The sequence below is a fragment of the Nannospalax galili genome, unplaced genomic scaffold (assembly GCF_000622305.1).
Source record: "Nannospalax galili isolate Female #2095 unplaced genomic scaffold, S.galili_v1.0 scaffold186, whole genome shotgun sequence".
Lineage (NCBI taxonomy): Eukaryota > Metazoa > Chordata > Mammalia > Rodentia > Spalacidae > Nannospalax > Nannospalax galili.
Window position 1 is genome coordinate 9,661,276 of NW_008358774.1, and position 15,563 is coordinate 9,676,838.

Genomic DNA, 15,563 nt, shown 5'->3' on the forward strand with positions numbered 1-15,563 from the left:
CCTATAGAGACTTTTACATCATAACTGCAGCATTTTCTTGTAAGCTACAGGGAAGTGAATTCCTTTTATGACCTCTTCTGTGAAACAGAATTCAACTTTTACAATAGTAAGAATAGAAATTTTTCCCTCTGTGCATTGATCAATGGGCCCAGAAGCTTACCGGCTTGGGGACAGTGTATGAGCTCCACATGGGCATCTTCATGGCTTTTCCGTACCCGCTGATATATTCCCTATGGTAAAGCAGACAGTGGTCCTTGTTCTTCTGCAAAACCCTGGGCCTCCCAAATGGCAAGTTTACTTTCACTGTTGCTGTGACTAAAATAAAAATAAACGTATTTGTGAAATTAGAAAATGTTTCTATGCATACAACTTCCACTGTCTGTATATTATGTTAAGTATTTAGATAAATATTTTACAAATATTTTGAGTCCTACAACAACTCTATGAGATACGTGTTTTTGTCTCATTACACGCTTTGCAAAAGTAAGGTTTAGATAAGTAACTGGGCCTGCCAAGAGCCAAGATCTGAAGCCTGCTCTCCTCAGCTCCTTATCTTTAGGAACTCTCAAGACATATATGAAGAGAAAAAAAACCCTTGAAAGTGAAAGTGCATATTTTACTAGAAAGATGATCCACTTTAATAATTGTCATAGAAAAAATGTTGGCGTTTTATAAAAAATATATCTATTATTGGGACCCAGGTTCAATTCTTAGCACCCACATTGCAGCTAACAACCATCCATAACTCCAGTTTCCAGGGGATTTGATGCTTTCTTCTGATCTCCATAGGCATTACACAACATGGATGTACTTACACACAATCAGGCAATATACTAATAAACATAATTTTTAAAAATATATTTATTATAGTCTGAATGTTTATTCCCTCTCAAGTCACACTGAAATCCTTTCCCCCAAGATGATGATGGTTTTTGGAGCCTTTGGGGGATATTTTAGGTCATGAAGCAAAGCCCTCATGAATGGAATCTGTGCCCTTATAAGTGAGTATCCAGAGTCCCAGAGAGATTCTTTGCCCATTCTGCTATGTAAGGCTAGAATGAGGAATTTCTTATCATTCACCCCTAAACAATATACAACAGCTATTCACAGAGTTTATATTGTATGGGATATTATAAACAATTTAAAGTTTATAGCAGGATATGCAGAGGTTATATGCAAATACTACACTATTTTACATAAGGGACTTGAGCATCCTCACATCTGGAGCATCTAAAGGGATCCAGGAACAGTCTTCTACAGATAATAAGGATGACTGTATCCCTGTTTTGTAACAATGAAACAGAGGCACATTGACTTTAATGAAGAATAGTAACACTGATGCAGGGAAACAGTGTTGCAAATTCTCTCCCTGGACTCTTTTCATTTTTACAACTACATGAGGTGGGTGCAACCACTGTAGATGAGGAGACTGAGGCACAGGAAGATAAAGTGATTTGCTTCAAGTTACATAGGGAGGAAGCTGCACAGTCGAGTTTAACCCTGACATCTTAATTTGTTCACATCTTATAAAGGGAATAGGAGACTGTAGATGAGGTACAACCATTTTTAAGAATTTAGCAAGTTAGCCATTCTGTTATTAGAGCTCTAAGTTTGTTTGCTTTTTCCTCTTGTATATTGGTCATAAAAATCTACATTCAAAAGACTTTGTGAGCTTAGTTTGAAATATCCCCAAAGGGAAATGTTGCATTTTGTTAGCACTAAGCATCAAATACTTAACATGGTTTCTACTGACTTACTGTCTTCTTGGGTGAGATTTAGATTTTGGTTTACATGCTCCACTTGACTATTCTGCAAAATAATGAGACAGGGAAAGGAGGAAGTAAGTCTCAGTGATAACATGTTTTAAAGAGTGATCAAGATTATTTCTGCAACAATAACATGAAGTGTTTTACTACTGAACAAAACACCAGTCTAAATCCCAAATCTGTCACCACTCAGAAACACAGAGTTGCCCCTGTTCTACACATCTGCGTGTGTGTGTGTGTGGGGGGTGTCTGCGTGTGTGTCCATGCACACGCAGAAGTTTGCAAAGATATTGTTAACAGGGCAGAGCATTCTGACCACAGATAGAATCAACAATTAAGTTGGGGAATACTCAGCGGTTAAGAGAACCGGCTGCTCTTGCAGAGAACCTGGGTTCTGTTCCCAGCACCACATGGCAACTAAAAACCATCCATAACTCCAGTTTCAGAGGATCCAGTATCCTTGTCTGGCCTCTGTGGACATTGCACAACACAGGTACACTTCCATACATGCTGGCAAAATGCCCATAAACATAAAATAAAAATAAACAAATCAAAAAATTAAATCAAGTTGGGATAACTGCATTCCAAAGCCTTTCACGTTTGATATGGATCTAAGTTCCTTAAGGATGTATCAAAATTAGGTTCTGATTCAGTAAACCTGGGGGAGGGCCTGAGATTCTGCTTGTCTTCCAACTTGGAAAAGATGCATAAGCTGGCCCTGGGGCCGCACTTTGAATAACAAGAGGTATTCTTTATAGAAAGGAACTCTGGGTTTGCAGTCAAACTAGGTTTGTACAACCGTGGACAATTTATCTAACTTCTCTGGGGCTCCTTTATCTCTAAAATATAGAACAAATTACCCACTTTATGTCATTATTGACTCTCATGGCAGTTCTATTGAAGTTACCTAGACCACAAGGCAGAAAACCTCCCATGGACGTTATCTGGAAGTATATAGCTAAAAACCCAAGACCTCAACTCCAGTCTTTGCAATGGACTTAGCATTATTGAGAAGTCTTACTGAATTTCTATTCCTTAAAGTCTTCCCTAACCCATAACAATGAGGAACAATCCTTACCTATTCTGGCAGCTGTTTATTTGCCTCTAGAACTACATTTTGAACTTGGCAACAAATAAACTTGACATTCATTTGAGCTTGATGAACTCCTGATAACTGGGCTCCAATTTCATTCTGAAATTCCAACTCTACCCAAGAGCCTTGATTCTTACAGATAGGCTTGGTCCTTGTATTTCAAGCTCCTCTTCTGATTCCCTGTCCTTAGGCCCCCTCCTAAGCATTGGAAGTTTACCTTATTGTGGGTCTCCTGGAATCTGAACTCAGTACAGTGCTGGATCTATTAAAAAGACTTTCTTGGTGTATACTGTTGGTCTTCCAGCATTCAATGACTCCTGATAGGTTCTTCACTGCTATCCATAGAAATACCTGATAGCACATGCTGTACTGTATCTAAAGCCCAATAACAATCCCTATTCCCTCTACTCTAAATATCTGAGTGTGATCATTTGGTTCTTAAACTGTGAGAATGGCTTATAAGAGAAATCAAAGAGTGCCAAAATCACTATTTTAAATGGTTAAGGAAAATCAGCTCACAATAGAATTGACAATTTCTTTCTAAATAGTCCTCTCCAGTTTACAAAGCATACTCACATACTTAATCTTATAATGTATGTAATAATCTCTCACTTCTAAATGAAGTTCAGAGAAACCACATATATTTATTTAGTAAATAGCCATAGCCAAAAAACAAACCTGATGGCCCCTTTTCATTCTTGTAAATGCATGAAGTTGTTACTTACATTTTGTAGCTCAGAACATGAGCAGCTTAGGGTGTCCACAGGCAGTGGAGCTGTAAAGCCACAACCAGACGACATCGATAATTCCCCTGGGTGAGACGGCTCATAAAAAGGCACCTTCAGAAGATGGTTCAGACTACCATGTGTACCGTTGTTTGGTGCTGGTTGAATGTGTAGAAGATCTATTTTTTTAAAAAAAGTTCAAAGTATCTTAGAATTGGAAGGCAACCACTCCTCTGTGGGAGGTGGGGGACAAATAAACTCCTACACTCCCTGCCTTTCATAAGCTCTGATGTAGTACATCACACATTGTATCTGCCTTTTTGACTGCAGTTTATTGACTGCCATCTCCTGAAGTCTCCAGCCTCTTACCTGTCTGAATCAGAAGTCTTCACATGTAAATTGTTGGGGACAAAAAAATAAAATACCTTGATGAATGCTGTAAGAACTCTGCATTTTGATAGAAAACTCTGTTTAAAACGTTGATTTAGATTTACTTGCTAGCTTGCCTGTTCTGCCTGATTGTATCTACCACACATGGATGATTAACCTAGTTGAAATGTTAAGAATTGAAGTGCTGTAAACCTCCTTCCTGGACCCTGGACCCCTGACTCAGTTGATTTACAATGTGTCCTGTAGGCCTGTTTGCACACACCAGATAACCGATAAGGAACAAAAGAGGGAGGTTGCGCCAGGCTTACACCAGATCTACCCTTCCTGGAAAAGATGTTTAACCGAAACTATAGCTTTTAGAAGATGATTGATTAAAGTGTCTGCTGAGGAATGCTTTTTGTGTAATGACTGTGTGGGCCTATATAATCTGTACCTGAAACTGAATGGGGGTCGATAGTTCTGACCAGACCTGCGTGTCTTGGGAAGCCAGTTGGCCCCAGCAAGCTGGAAAAGTAAAGACTCTGCTTGATTTTTACATCTCCATCCCGTGTGTTTGTTACCTGGAGGGGACCCATCGAGTCACGGACCCTAACATAAATGTCCATGAACTTCTGTTCCTCCAGAGAAAAATTTCTTTGTTTCAGTGATCTTTGCCACTTAGGTATACCCTGGGTTTCACTAGCATGAAAAACTATACTCTTCATACAAATAAATGTTTTGAAGTTAAACTATTGAAAATCTTACTTACAGCCTATTTACCTAATTACATGAAAATTCTCTAAGAATGGATACTTTTTAGAAACTAAACTAGGGGATGGTGAGATGGCCCAGTGGATAAAGATATTTTACTGCCTCCGGGCGTGGTGGTGCACGTCTTTAATCCCAGCACTTGGGAGGCAGAGGCAGGCGGATCTCTGTGAGTTCAAGGCCAGCCTGGTCTACATAGTGACTTCCAGGACAGCTGGGGCTACAGGGAGACCCTTTCTCAAAAAGACCAAAGGAAAAAAAAAAAAAAAGATATTTACTGCCAAGGCTGAGACCTGAGTTTGATCCCTAGGACCCATGTGGTAGGAGAGACCTGACAAACAAGTTGTCCTCTGACCTCCATACTTGCACTGTGGCACACTCTTGTGTGCATGTGCACACATGCACACACACACACACAAACACACAAGTATAATTTTTAAACTGGTAAATTTTGTTATTTAGAGAACTTGTTCTAATTTTCCCCACAAAACAAAGCATATCAAGTATTTTACAAACAGCCTTTTCAGTAGCTCCCAATTATACCAGGGGGTTATTTGAACTGTACCTTGCTCTCCCCACCTAGTCCTTTTCCTGAAGAGAGGTTCTTCCTCAGGTCTAGGTAACTAGCTTCAGTGAGGCAAATAAAGGGGACCCACCTTTCCTGGTGCACAGGGAAGATGTTAAAGCAGTTAATCTACTAAAAATCACTACTAGTGTTAATAATAACGTCTTTAAATCTTTATTTGCAAGCATTCTTACAGTTCATTCCCTGTAAATAGGCAAAGACATGAGGTCTGGGCAGTTTGACTCCCTCTCTGCTGCTGTCCTGGCTGCCTTGAGCAAAGGGACTCAGTCTAACAGTCATCAGGACTACCCTCAGTCTAAGTCCTCAGGACAATTACCCTCTTGACAGCATCAGTCACCTGAACTGTCCACACAAGTCTTCAAACACTACTCAAAGGGGCTGCAGTGGCTGATTTCCTCAGCTCCTGAAGGCAGAGCCTCAGCGAGGGCTGGTTCTAACAGTTCTTCTCAGACTATACCATGGCCCTCCAATAAACTCTAACTGATCTTGCAGTCATTTTCTCTGTGGTCAGGGAAGAAGCACTTCCCCTGGTGTTCTCACAGGGATATTGCTGTAATTAGGACTATGATTGATCGAAAACACAAGCCTAACTGATTGTCACTGGTGCTATGAGACAAAGGTGTGATCGACCCAGACAAATGACTATGATGGCTCCGAACACTCCTTCTTGGGCTACATAAACAAGCTGCTTGAGGTCACTCTGAGCAGGCTGGGATGCCTTCCTGGTGTTGCAGCATCAGACCCAGTAAAAGGATCTTAGGTGGGTAGTCATTTCTTGCCTATCTTCAGTATCAAAGGCTGCACTGAGAGCAGTTAAAAAGAAACAGCAGGATCACTGAGTGTTCCACAGACCAAGCTCTGAAAGCCCCAAGGCAGGGAGATCACTTGACAGTTGACTAGCTGAAGTGACAGTGACAGTGACAATCCCCCCATCCCCTGCCAGTACTCCAGCCTTCCCAGTGGCCTCACTAGATGCTTCAGTCTTGATAGAGGCAGACACTGTCAGTAGTGCCCACAGCCAAGCTGTGGAAGCAGAAAAGGTAGAAAAAAGAAGGCAGCGGAAGTAGAGAGAGAAAAAAAGCCAAGACTAAAGAAGGATAAATGGGCTGGTGCTTAATCCCAGCACTCAGGAGGCAGAGGGAGGCAGATCTCTGCTCCAGGCCACCTAAGGCTACACAGTGACACCCATTCTCAAGGAAGGAAGGAAGGAAGGAAGGAAGGAAGGAAGGAAGGAAGGAAGCAGAGGAGCAGTGCTTATTAAAGCCATTACTTCTTTTGGATTACTAAATAAGCTTCTCATTTTACAAATATAGATAGATAGATGATATACAGAGGATAAATAGATGATAGATAGATGATAGATAAACAGATAGATGATTGATAGATAGATGATAGATAGATAGATAAATGATAGAGATAGATAGATAGATAGATAGATAGATAAAAGGAGCCAGAGAAGAGTACCACCAGAGAGCTCAAGTCTTCAGATCCCAAGAGTATCAGCCCCCTGTAGCACTAACTGCTGCCAAGGGCCAAGGTGCCTGATTACCCAAGGCCTACTTGAAGACTGCAGCATTAGAGGGCATCATATGCTGTTGCTGTAGTCTGCCGCTGCTCCTCACTGAGGGAAATCAAAGCTGCCAGAAGACAGCACTTTAAGAACTTCTCCTTGAAATCAAGCTGGTGCTGACTTCAGAGCCTCATCTCTACTGACTGGTGTTCATAGTTCTGGGAGGTGCTATGCATGTCACCTGAAGAGAACATTAATCATCAACCTTACCTAGCTGTGAATCCTGCAAGCTACAACAACTGGCCTGGGAAGATATGTCCACTGGTGCAATATTGGCACAAATATTATGGGAGTAACCAACCATTCTCTACTTGGATTTAAGGTCTGCTTCATAAAATGAAACTCAAACTTGACATTGATATCAGGATTAGGAACCTGAGGCTAGACAGGTCATAGGACATTTGGGAGTTTTCTACTAAGTAACAAACTGACTCCTAATGACTTATTGCTATACCTATAGATTAATTCATTTTCAGTGTTCACCAGAGAAGTTTTCTTATGTAGCAGATGGTGATTAACACAGAAACCCACAACTGACCAATGTCTATTTAGTGTGTGTGTGTGTGTGTGTGTGTGTGTGTGTGTGCGTGTGTGTATGCATGCATGTGTGCTGCAATATGTGAGTGTGGAAGTCAGAGGATAGCTTGTGGGAGTTGGTTCTCTCCTTCCCCTATGTATGTTCCAGGATCCAGCCTAGGTTGTCAGGCTTGGCAGCAAACACCTCCACCTGCTGAGCCATCTCATCAGCCCCATGCTGTTTTTAAATGGGACTTTCTGTTCTCTTCAGTGACATTCAATTATAATAAACCAGTAACAAGATTAAGAGAAACAACTCTGAAACTGTTTAAGTCAAACTGATAGTGAAATCACAGCATTCTCCTTGAACTGACTAAGTAAATAATCTGTTAATGGACTAAGGCAAGCATGTAGGCAGAGAGGTAGATTCAGTTCCAAAGAGAACTTTTTGTCACCTTCTTACACTTAAAGACTTTTCTTTGTACTTATAAGAAAACATTAGGGTTTTAAATGTGTGTGTGTGTGTGTGTGTGTGTGTGCGCGTGCGCACGCATGCGTGCGCACATATGTGTGTAAGGGTCTTCATGTACCTGTGTACATGTGGAGGCCAGAGGTCAACATCAGGCTGACCTTGTCCTCAGTCTCTCTCCACCTTACTTTTTGAGATGGGCACTCACTGATTGGTTAAACAAGCTGGCCAGCAAGCACCAGGGATCTGCCCAACTCTGCACCATCAGCAGCAGGGTTATAGGCTTTTACAAGGGTGCTGGAGATCTGAACTGAAGTCTTCATTCTGACTAAGTCCTGCCCTAGTTGTGTCTATCCTCTAAAAAACTGAAAGTGATATTTTATTTTTCTAAATTTTATATAATAACCAAGTAATAAAAAAATCATGGTTTTTTAAGATACAAATTTATCATTGCTGAGGAACAAAATATCTCACTGACATAACTGAAAAGTCTGAATAATGGTAATTTTCCTTACCTTTTCTGAGCTTTTTGTCTTCTGAATATACAACACCTGGCTTTCCATTTATTCCCAATTTCAGATTATAAATACATGGCAAACTATGTACCTTTACTGGCCCATTAAGTTAAATATACTTACCACACAGTAGATTATAGACTTCAATATTTTCAAATGATTCAATTTCAGTCTTCTCTTTAAAACTGGGTCCATGTGCCAAAAAGATAGCCTACATAGTAATAGTCACATCATTAGTAGATGAAATATAAATTCAAAAAGTGTAGGAAGAGACATACATCTCCTTCCTTGGTGACTCTCATTTGAACGTTAGACCTTTGTAAGAATTTCTTTGGGGAATCAAAAACGTTTTCTAAAATCTTAGCCATCTGTGATCTGCACCAATCCCACTCAACTGCGATCCATGGTGTGCTTGCTTTTCTCTCTACCTGTTTTCCCAGCACCTGACAATTCAACAGAGTAGGATGAAACAACGGACCGTGGGCAAGCTATATTAGCATAATACCAAGATGTCTGGAGGATACACACTAGAAATCCATCATGCTATACCATGCATGCTTTTCATATTTCTTTCACATCATTGCTCAAAGACAGTAACATATGATGCAAAATGCTGATGCTCTGAGAATTAATGTTTTGCTCAGATTCCTAACCTCTTCACCTCTCTGGCACCTCTTCATTTACTTATGGGATAAAGAGACCTAAATATTTTGATTCACGTTTAATTAATTCATTCTAACTCTATAGTATTTTAACAGATCTAATTATTTGAAAATGTAAGCAACTCAAGTAGCAAGCATTGGTCAGCAGTCCGTGTTGGCTAATGGAGGTATGTGTGTTTTTCTCCAAGATGACCAGTGAAGAGTTTGAGGCACAGGTATTTTGCACAGTCATAGTTATCACATAACCCCATATTAACAGAAAAGCTGTTTCTAGGGATCTTCCAAGTGTTTACAGAGATATAACTCACCATGACCATGTTAAAAGACAGTGTGTTCATAAAGGGCTTAACATGTTTTCTTTTCTATTTGGAAAGGAGAGAGAGAGAGAGAGAGAGAGAGAGAGAGAGAGAGAGAGAGGTTTATAAAGGTGAGAGAAAGAGAGAGGGAGAGAGAGAGAGAGAGAGAGAGAGAGAGAGAGAGAGAGAGAGAGAGAGAGACTAATGGAACTAGGTAAGAGAGTTAAGCTGCAGAAATGATAAAGCTTTGCCCACGAAGCAGTGTCCACTTCGTTCTATTCCTACTTCCTCTAGGTACTGCCTCCCTGGGCTTCCGGGGCTCTGCACACTCCTGGTTTTCCTCCTCACTTTAACTCTACTTCGAGGTCTCTCCTAAAAAAGCTTCTAGCTTTTTCCTTCCCGATTCTTCAAGTACAGGTACCCCACATTCAGTCGTTCCTGCTCTTCTCCTCTATCCATACTCAGTTCCTGAGGACTACACCTAGTCCTCTATGTTTTAAACAGTTTCTAGATCTAAGACTCGAGTTTTTATGTCCACAATAGACTCCTCAACTGCCTATTCAATGTCTCTCCTTGCACATTTAAGAAATACTTCAAACTGACTTGTCCAGCTGTCCTCTTGCTCCTTCCTCCTGAATCAGCTGCCACAGTACAACATTGCTCCAGTCCCTCAACGGCCCTTTTGTCCCCAGCACGGTCCAAGTTTCTTCTGCCTCGGCCCCTCACTGTACCCTTAATATCTGAGAAACTAGCTGTTTCACCTTCAAGTCTCTGTTCTGATGTCACCTCAGGGACTCCTACTCTTCCTTACTATTTAAAGTGCACACCACCCCATAGTGCCCCCAACACTCCCAGCTGCCCCCATACTCTGTTTCACCTTTTTCTCTTTATACCACAGCGCTCCACCTAACGTTCCACATCATGTATTCCTTTACTGGGCTCTGTCTGTACGCCCCCCCCCCCCTTGGAATGAAGCTTCCTGGGGACACAGAGGGCTTTATCTGTTTGTTCACAGTTGTTTTCAAGAACCTTAGATGTTGTTCATCACACTGTTGATTTGTTTCTATTTTTAAAATAGCAATATGTTTACCTCCATGCTCTTAAATTCATTGTCATAACCATGCGTGCCTCCTTCACAGGATGAACTTGAGTAACTCCTGTGAAGAAATAATATTAGTATATACTAATCAATGTACTGATATGAGATATTATTGTAAATCGAGCTTTAGGTAGCTTCTGTTTTCATGCTTTTCTTACAACAACAATATGAATATGTTATTTTCAGACTCATGATTGTAGACAAACAGAATGGTAGGACAGAAAGTATGAGAATTCTAACTTAAAGAGAATTTAAAAATTGTTGACTCCAAGACATTGACAAAGAAGCAGTAATAATAGGTGCAGATTAAGAAGATTTCACCTTTGTGGCTGGTTGGATGACCTGTAATAAACTTTTTAAAAGATTTCACCTCATATTAATTATATGATTAAGAATTTCAGTGATTTAGGAATAAAGTTTTGGCCCTTGGAGAAACACTGATTCCTGTTTTGCAATGGAGATGTCTAGGGAGATAATATGAACCATGAACGAAGAACACAGGGATTACTTGTAACCTGGCAAAAAGAAGATTATATATTCTGTAAATTCAAGGTTCATTTTAATTTATGGAAATTTCTTCCTTAACTTATTACTCTGTTACTTAAGTAACTTAAGTAACTCTTCAAATTTAAGTAATTTGTCTTTGCCTTTTCCATTTTTTAAGCTTTGAAATTAGTGTTATCAGTCTTATGCAGTTAGTCAGACAAAAACAGTGATAAATGAACTTAGATTTTCTTAAAACAGCATTGTTATGCTGATTCAAATTTGGGGAAATTTTCATTTCCAAAGGGTATCTTGAAAGGTTTCTCTCATCTGCTTCCTCTCCCTGTACCTCCTAGACACACACACACACACACACACACACACACACACACACACACTCATTTGGGTTTGGGGTGGGGATAGTGCTGTGTTAACACTGAAGACTCAACTGACACAGAACAGCAATTTAATGACTTAAAAATGACATTTGAAAATTTACAACTAATTGTCACTTAGCTTAGACAGAAAATAAACCATAACCTTGACTAGCATACACTTGATTCAATCCATCATCAGAGAGGAAAGTAAATAAATCTAAGAAACCAGACGTGAGTGCAAGAGGAATAAGACTTTGTAAGATATATAAATCTGATTACCCTTGAGGTATGAGTTCATGTCCTTATCTTAGTTAATTCCAAATAAAATTGGTGGTATAAGGTAAAGGTTGAATTTAAAAAATATTTTTATTCTTATTGCACAAATATTTTGTGTCCTTAGGTACTGGAATTGTTTGATTGGAAATAATTAAGTTTCATGCTCTATGTTGAAAGCTAGAATGTTTATTGATGAAAGAAATAAAAAGGTCTTTTGAAACAAGACTAGCAAAATTTTCTAAAATTGGTCCTACATATATATATGCATATATCTTTATGTATATGTATGTATATATCTTTTTGCTTTCATAAAAATCTAATTTTTTGTGTTTCCATCTCCTAGCCTAGTTGAATTTAAAAAATCATAACTATGCAAACTTTCATTCATAAAGAAAAACTAAGTATTTTTGGAGAAGCTCTATTTTTTCTGTATTCCAGTGAAAACTTAGAGATCTATTCCTCGAATTGCTCATATCCCTGTCTTCCAACCGTTTCTGACTGTGGAAATTACATATGGAAAATTGAGAGCTGACATTTGGAAAAGATGAGCTGATTTGATCTGCGATAACTTATCTTGACTTCCAAGTATTGGATGAACAATTTCTCTATTATCTTTTTCCTTCCTAATTAATACAGCTGAGATCAAATCTAAGTGTCTCCACCATAGCTGGGTAATAAGCGGAACAAGACTTCTCTGCTGGTACCCAAGCAAGTGGTAAGTCCTGCCTCTCTTATCTCCTTCCTGTTGGTCCTTTCCTTCCCTCTTCTCTGCCATCACCCCAGGCTACATTCTCATCACATTTAACCCAAATTCCATAGTTGACCATACTGTTTTCAGAACTTTAGAATCTTTCCACATGATGCACACATCTCTAGTGTTTGAAAAACACTTCCTAAGCACTGATGGAAACAGAAACGTGTGTTCTAGTGAGTACAATTATATGAAGAAACAGGACTATCCTGGAAAACCTGGGTCATAAATTAGCCATAGTGTCATACTGGCCATGTGCTAATGTCACCATCCTTGGCTCTGTAGCCTCTTTTGAGGCTGTCATAATGCTGAGCAATGGATCACTACCTAAGACTCCAACCTGTCACAACTCCCTAGACCATCCCACTCCATAGAACTGAATAAACTCTGTAAAATGTAAATTTTACTGTATTCACCTCAAACTACCTGATACCTACCAATGACCCCTACTTTCTTCAAGATCTGTCATATCCCTTAGCCATGATACAGAAGTCATTCATGGTTTGCAGCAATAGGGACACCACTAGTGATTGCTGAGACCTAGTTCTCCTGGGAACCTACCTCATTTTCTCTATTCTTTCTTGTCCCACAGTTGCAACTGGGTTTTTTTAAGTCTCTATCTGCTCTGGGAAGATCTGGAGAAAGAAGCCCCCCTTGCAGTTCACAGGGCTTGACAAGTAGATGACACCTACCAAAAAGAGTGGGTCAGTTTCCTCCTGTGCACATAGCCACCAGCCACCAGCAGGGTTTGGTATGCTAAGCAAGGCTTTGATTTCCACTCTTGCTCACTTTCATGGCATGTGGGGTTCCTTATACTGTGCACAGACTGCATGGGGTAGAGCTTATGGATAGCAACATTTAGCTGATCCCATCCTGCGCCTTCCAAACTCAGGTCAGGAGCCGTGCCACCAGGATGCCTTCTCTGATGTTGCTGACATTCACACCTAGGTGTCCCACCATTTTTGCAACCTTGAACCGTGTGTTTCTAACACAGTGGTTGTCATTCTGATTTTGCCTGTTTGTCTTCCTCTCCCCAGCGGGAAGACCTTTAGGTAGAACTATGGTTGTTTTTTGGTTTGTTTTTGCTTTTTTGTTGTTGTTTTTCTTTTAGAGGTAGCTGGGGTGCACTTGTACTTGACAGTTGCTGTTCAAACATAAAAAGCAATCATTCGTGTTCTCTAAAAAGACACTGTAACAATTCTTCAACTACGGTTCCAAATAATTGAGTTTCCTCAAATTATTATTAATTTAACACACCATAGGCAAGAGATATAGATATAGTTCCTGAAATTCATTATACTTGTGCAAAGGGAATCATCTATTTACCAAATAACGCTTACTATTATTAAGGTTGGCATTTAATAGGTAGTCTGGGAGTCGTGTTTTCAGAGTTGGACATCAAATGAGCATAGGATTTGATCGGACTAATTCTCAGTTGTTCTTATTAAGGCTGCATTCGGTATTTGTGACATAAGGCAGTGTACCTTGTTGGTTACTAGCAAGAGAATAATAAAACAAAGATCATCTTGTGTTATGGGTGGGAAAAGTGAAGCCCTAAAATATTAATTTTTCTGAGTTTCCACCAAGTAGCTAGATGAGAAGCTGGGTCCTGCCCTCAGGCTGATGCCACTTAGGCATTGTTGCTAGTTGCTGAAAGGATGCAAAGCCCATGGTTTGGGCTGGAGAGATGACTCAGCCGTTAAGAGCACTGGCTGCTCTTGCAGAAGAACTGGGTTCAATTCTCAGCATCCATATGGTGGCTAACAAGTGTCCATAACTCTAGTTCCCGGAGATCCAATGTCCTCTTCTGACCTCTGCAGGCATTTCACAACATGGGTACACATACATACATGCAGGCATAACACTCACATACAATACACATAAAATAAAAATAAATAAATAAATTTTCTAACACCATTGTTTAGAGCTGGGCATTGGCATGATGGCCCTCCTTCTATGACTCTCATTCTGTACCAATGGCCTCTTAATTTCTGTTTTAAATTTTATTTTTATTTTATGTGTATGAGTGTTTTGCCTGCATGTATGTAAGTGCACCCATGTCATGCAGTGCCCGCAGAGGTCAGAAGAGGCCGTCTAATCCCCTGGAACTGTAGTTACGACAGTTGTTAGCAGTCTCGGGGTGCTGGGAATTGAATCTGGGTCCTCTGCAAGAGTAATCAGTGCTCTTAATCACTGAGCCATCTCTTTCTCCATTCCCTCTCCTAAGCTCTTTGATCTCATACCCTAAACAGTAAATACATGGAAACTATACCTCCATTTAGACATATATGTAAATTACTAACAAAATTGTGTGCTTAATACTAAAGTTTTATTTTGTTCACTTATTTTAGGGAAATACTTTTAGAGAATGTGATCCTGGGCTGGGCAGGATGTAAAGAACTGAAGACGAAGAAACTCTGATCCCAAGAATAGAGATTAGTGCCACTTAGTGACACAGTGAGGAACTACATTAGAGGCTAGTGCCATCTAGTCGCACAGTGAGAAACTGCATACATTTTGGCTGTGTATTTCCACGTTATTTTTTGTAGAGTAAATTTAGTCAAGTCCCCCAGCCTTTTTTTGAGATTGGGACCAACTTCCTTGTCTTTTTTCATCTTCTCTTTCTTTGTCAAGCATTTATTTTAACCGCTGTATTCCCACTATCATTGTGCCCTTCCCCTGCCTGTGTTGTTACACTCACACCCATTAGGCTAGAAAATACAGAACAGAACTGATTCTGTTTGTATATTTATGCATGAGGAAAGAAATACTGAAATTAAATACAAAATCAGAATAATTTGTTCAGCTACAAGAAAATGGACATGCATTTGTTTCCTAGCTTATTATCACTCTTCCATGAATAGGAATGTCCTAGAAGAGGAACTGTGTCTATGTTCTAAATACCTGGCAACAGAGAGCAAGCATTTGTCAGAAATGGAAGCCACTGGTTATTGAGGACAGAGAGATTCAAGAGGGTTTTCATTTATTTCTTCCTCTAAAAGAATTTATGCAAATGCTCAGTGATCAACACGAATTATAACTAGAAGAGGTATAGAAAGCTTTGCTTTGCAGCCATCAAAAGACTATTTTATGGAAGCCAGGAAGATGACAGGGGTTTCCAGAGCCAACTGACCAGTCAGCCACTCACTCCCAACCTGGACAGTGACAACTGTTCTCACCTTACTATATCTGCTACCTTAGTGGACAGCAAGTCAGGATAGGAAAGTGATGACTGTATATCC

General features: G+C 39.9%; 1 protein-coding gene across 1 annotated transcript in view; it reads right to left on the reverse strand.

Moving 5' to 3' along the window:
- Enpp3 (ectonucleotide pyrophosphatase/phosphodiesterase 3) overlaps positions 1–15,563 on the reverse strand; it is an 81,894-nt gene that overhangs the window by 19,667 nt on the left and 46,664 nt on the right. Inside the window, exons 15-19 of the mRNA XM_017795325.1 lie at positions 10,426–10,492; positions 8,501–8,588; positions 3,585–3,763; positions 1,758–1,809; positions 161–315 (exon numbers count right to left, since the gene is read on the reverse strand). Coding sequence (XP_017650814.1) covers positions 161–315; positions 1,758–1,809; positions 3,585–3,763; positions 8,501–8,588; positions 10,426–10,492 — 541 coding nt within the window. The remainder of the gene's footprint in view (positions 1–160; positions 316–1,757; positions 1,810–3,584; positions 3,764–8,500; positions 8,589–10,425; positions 10,493–15,563) is intronic.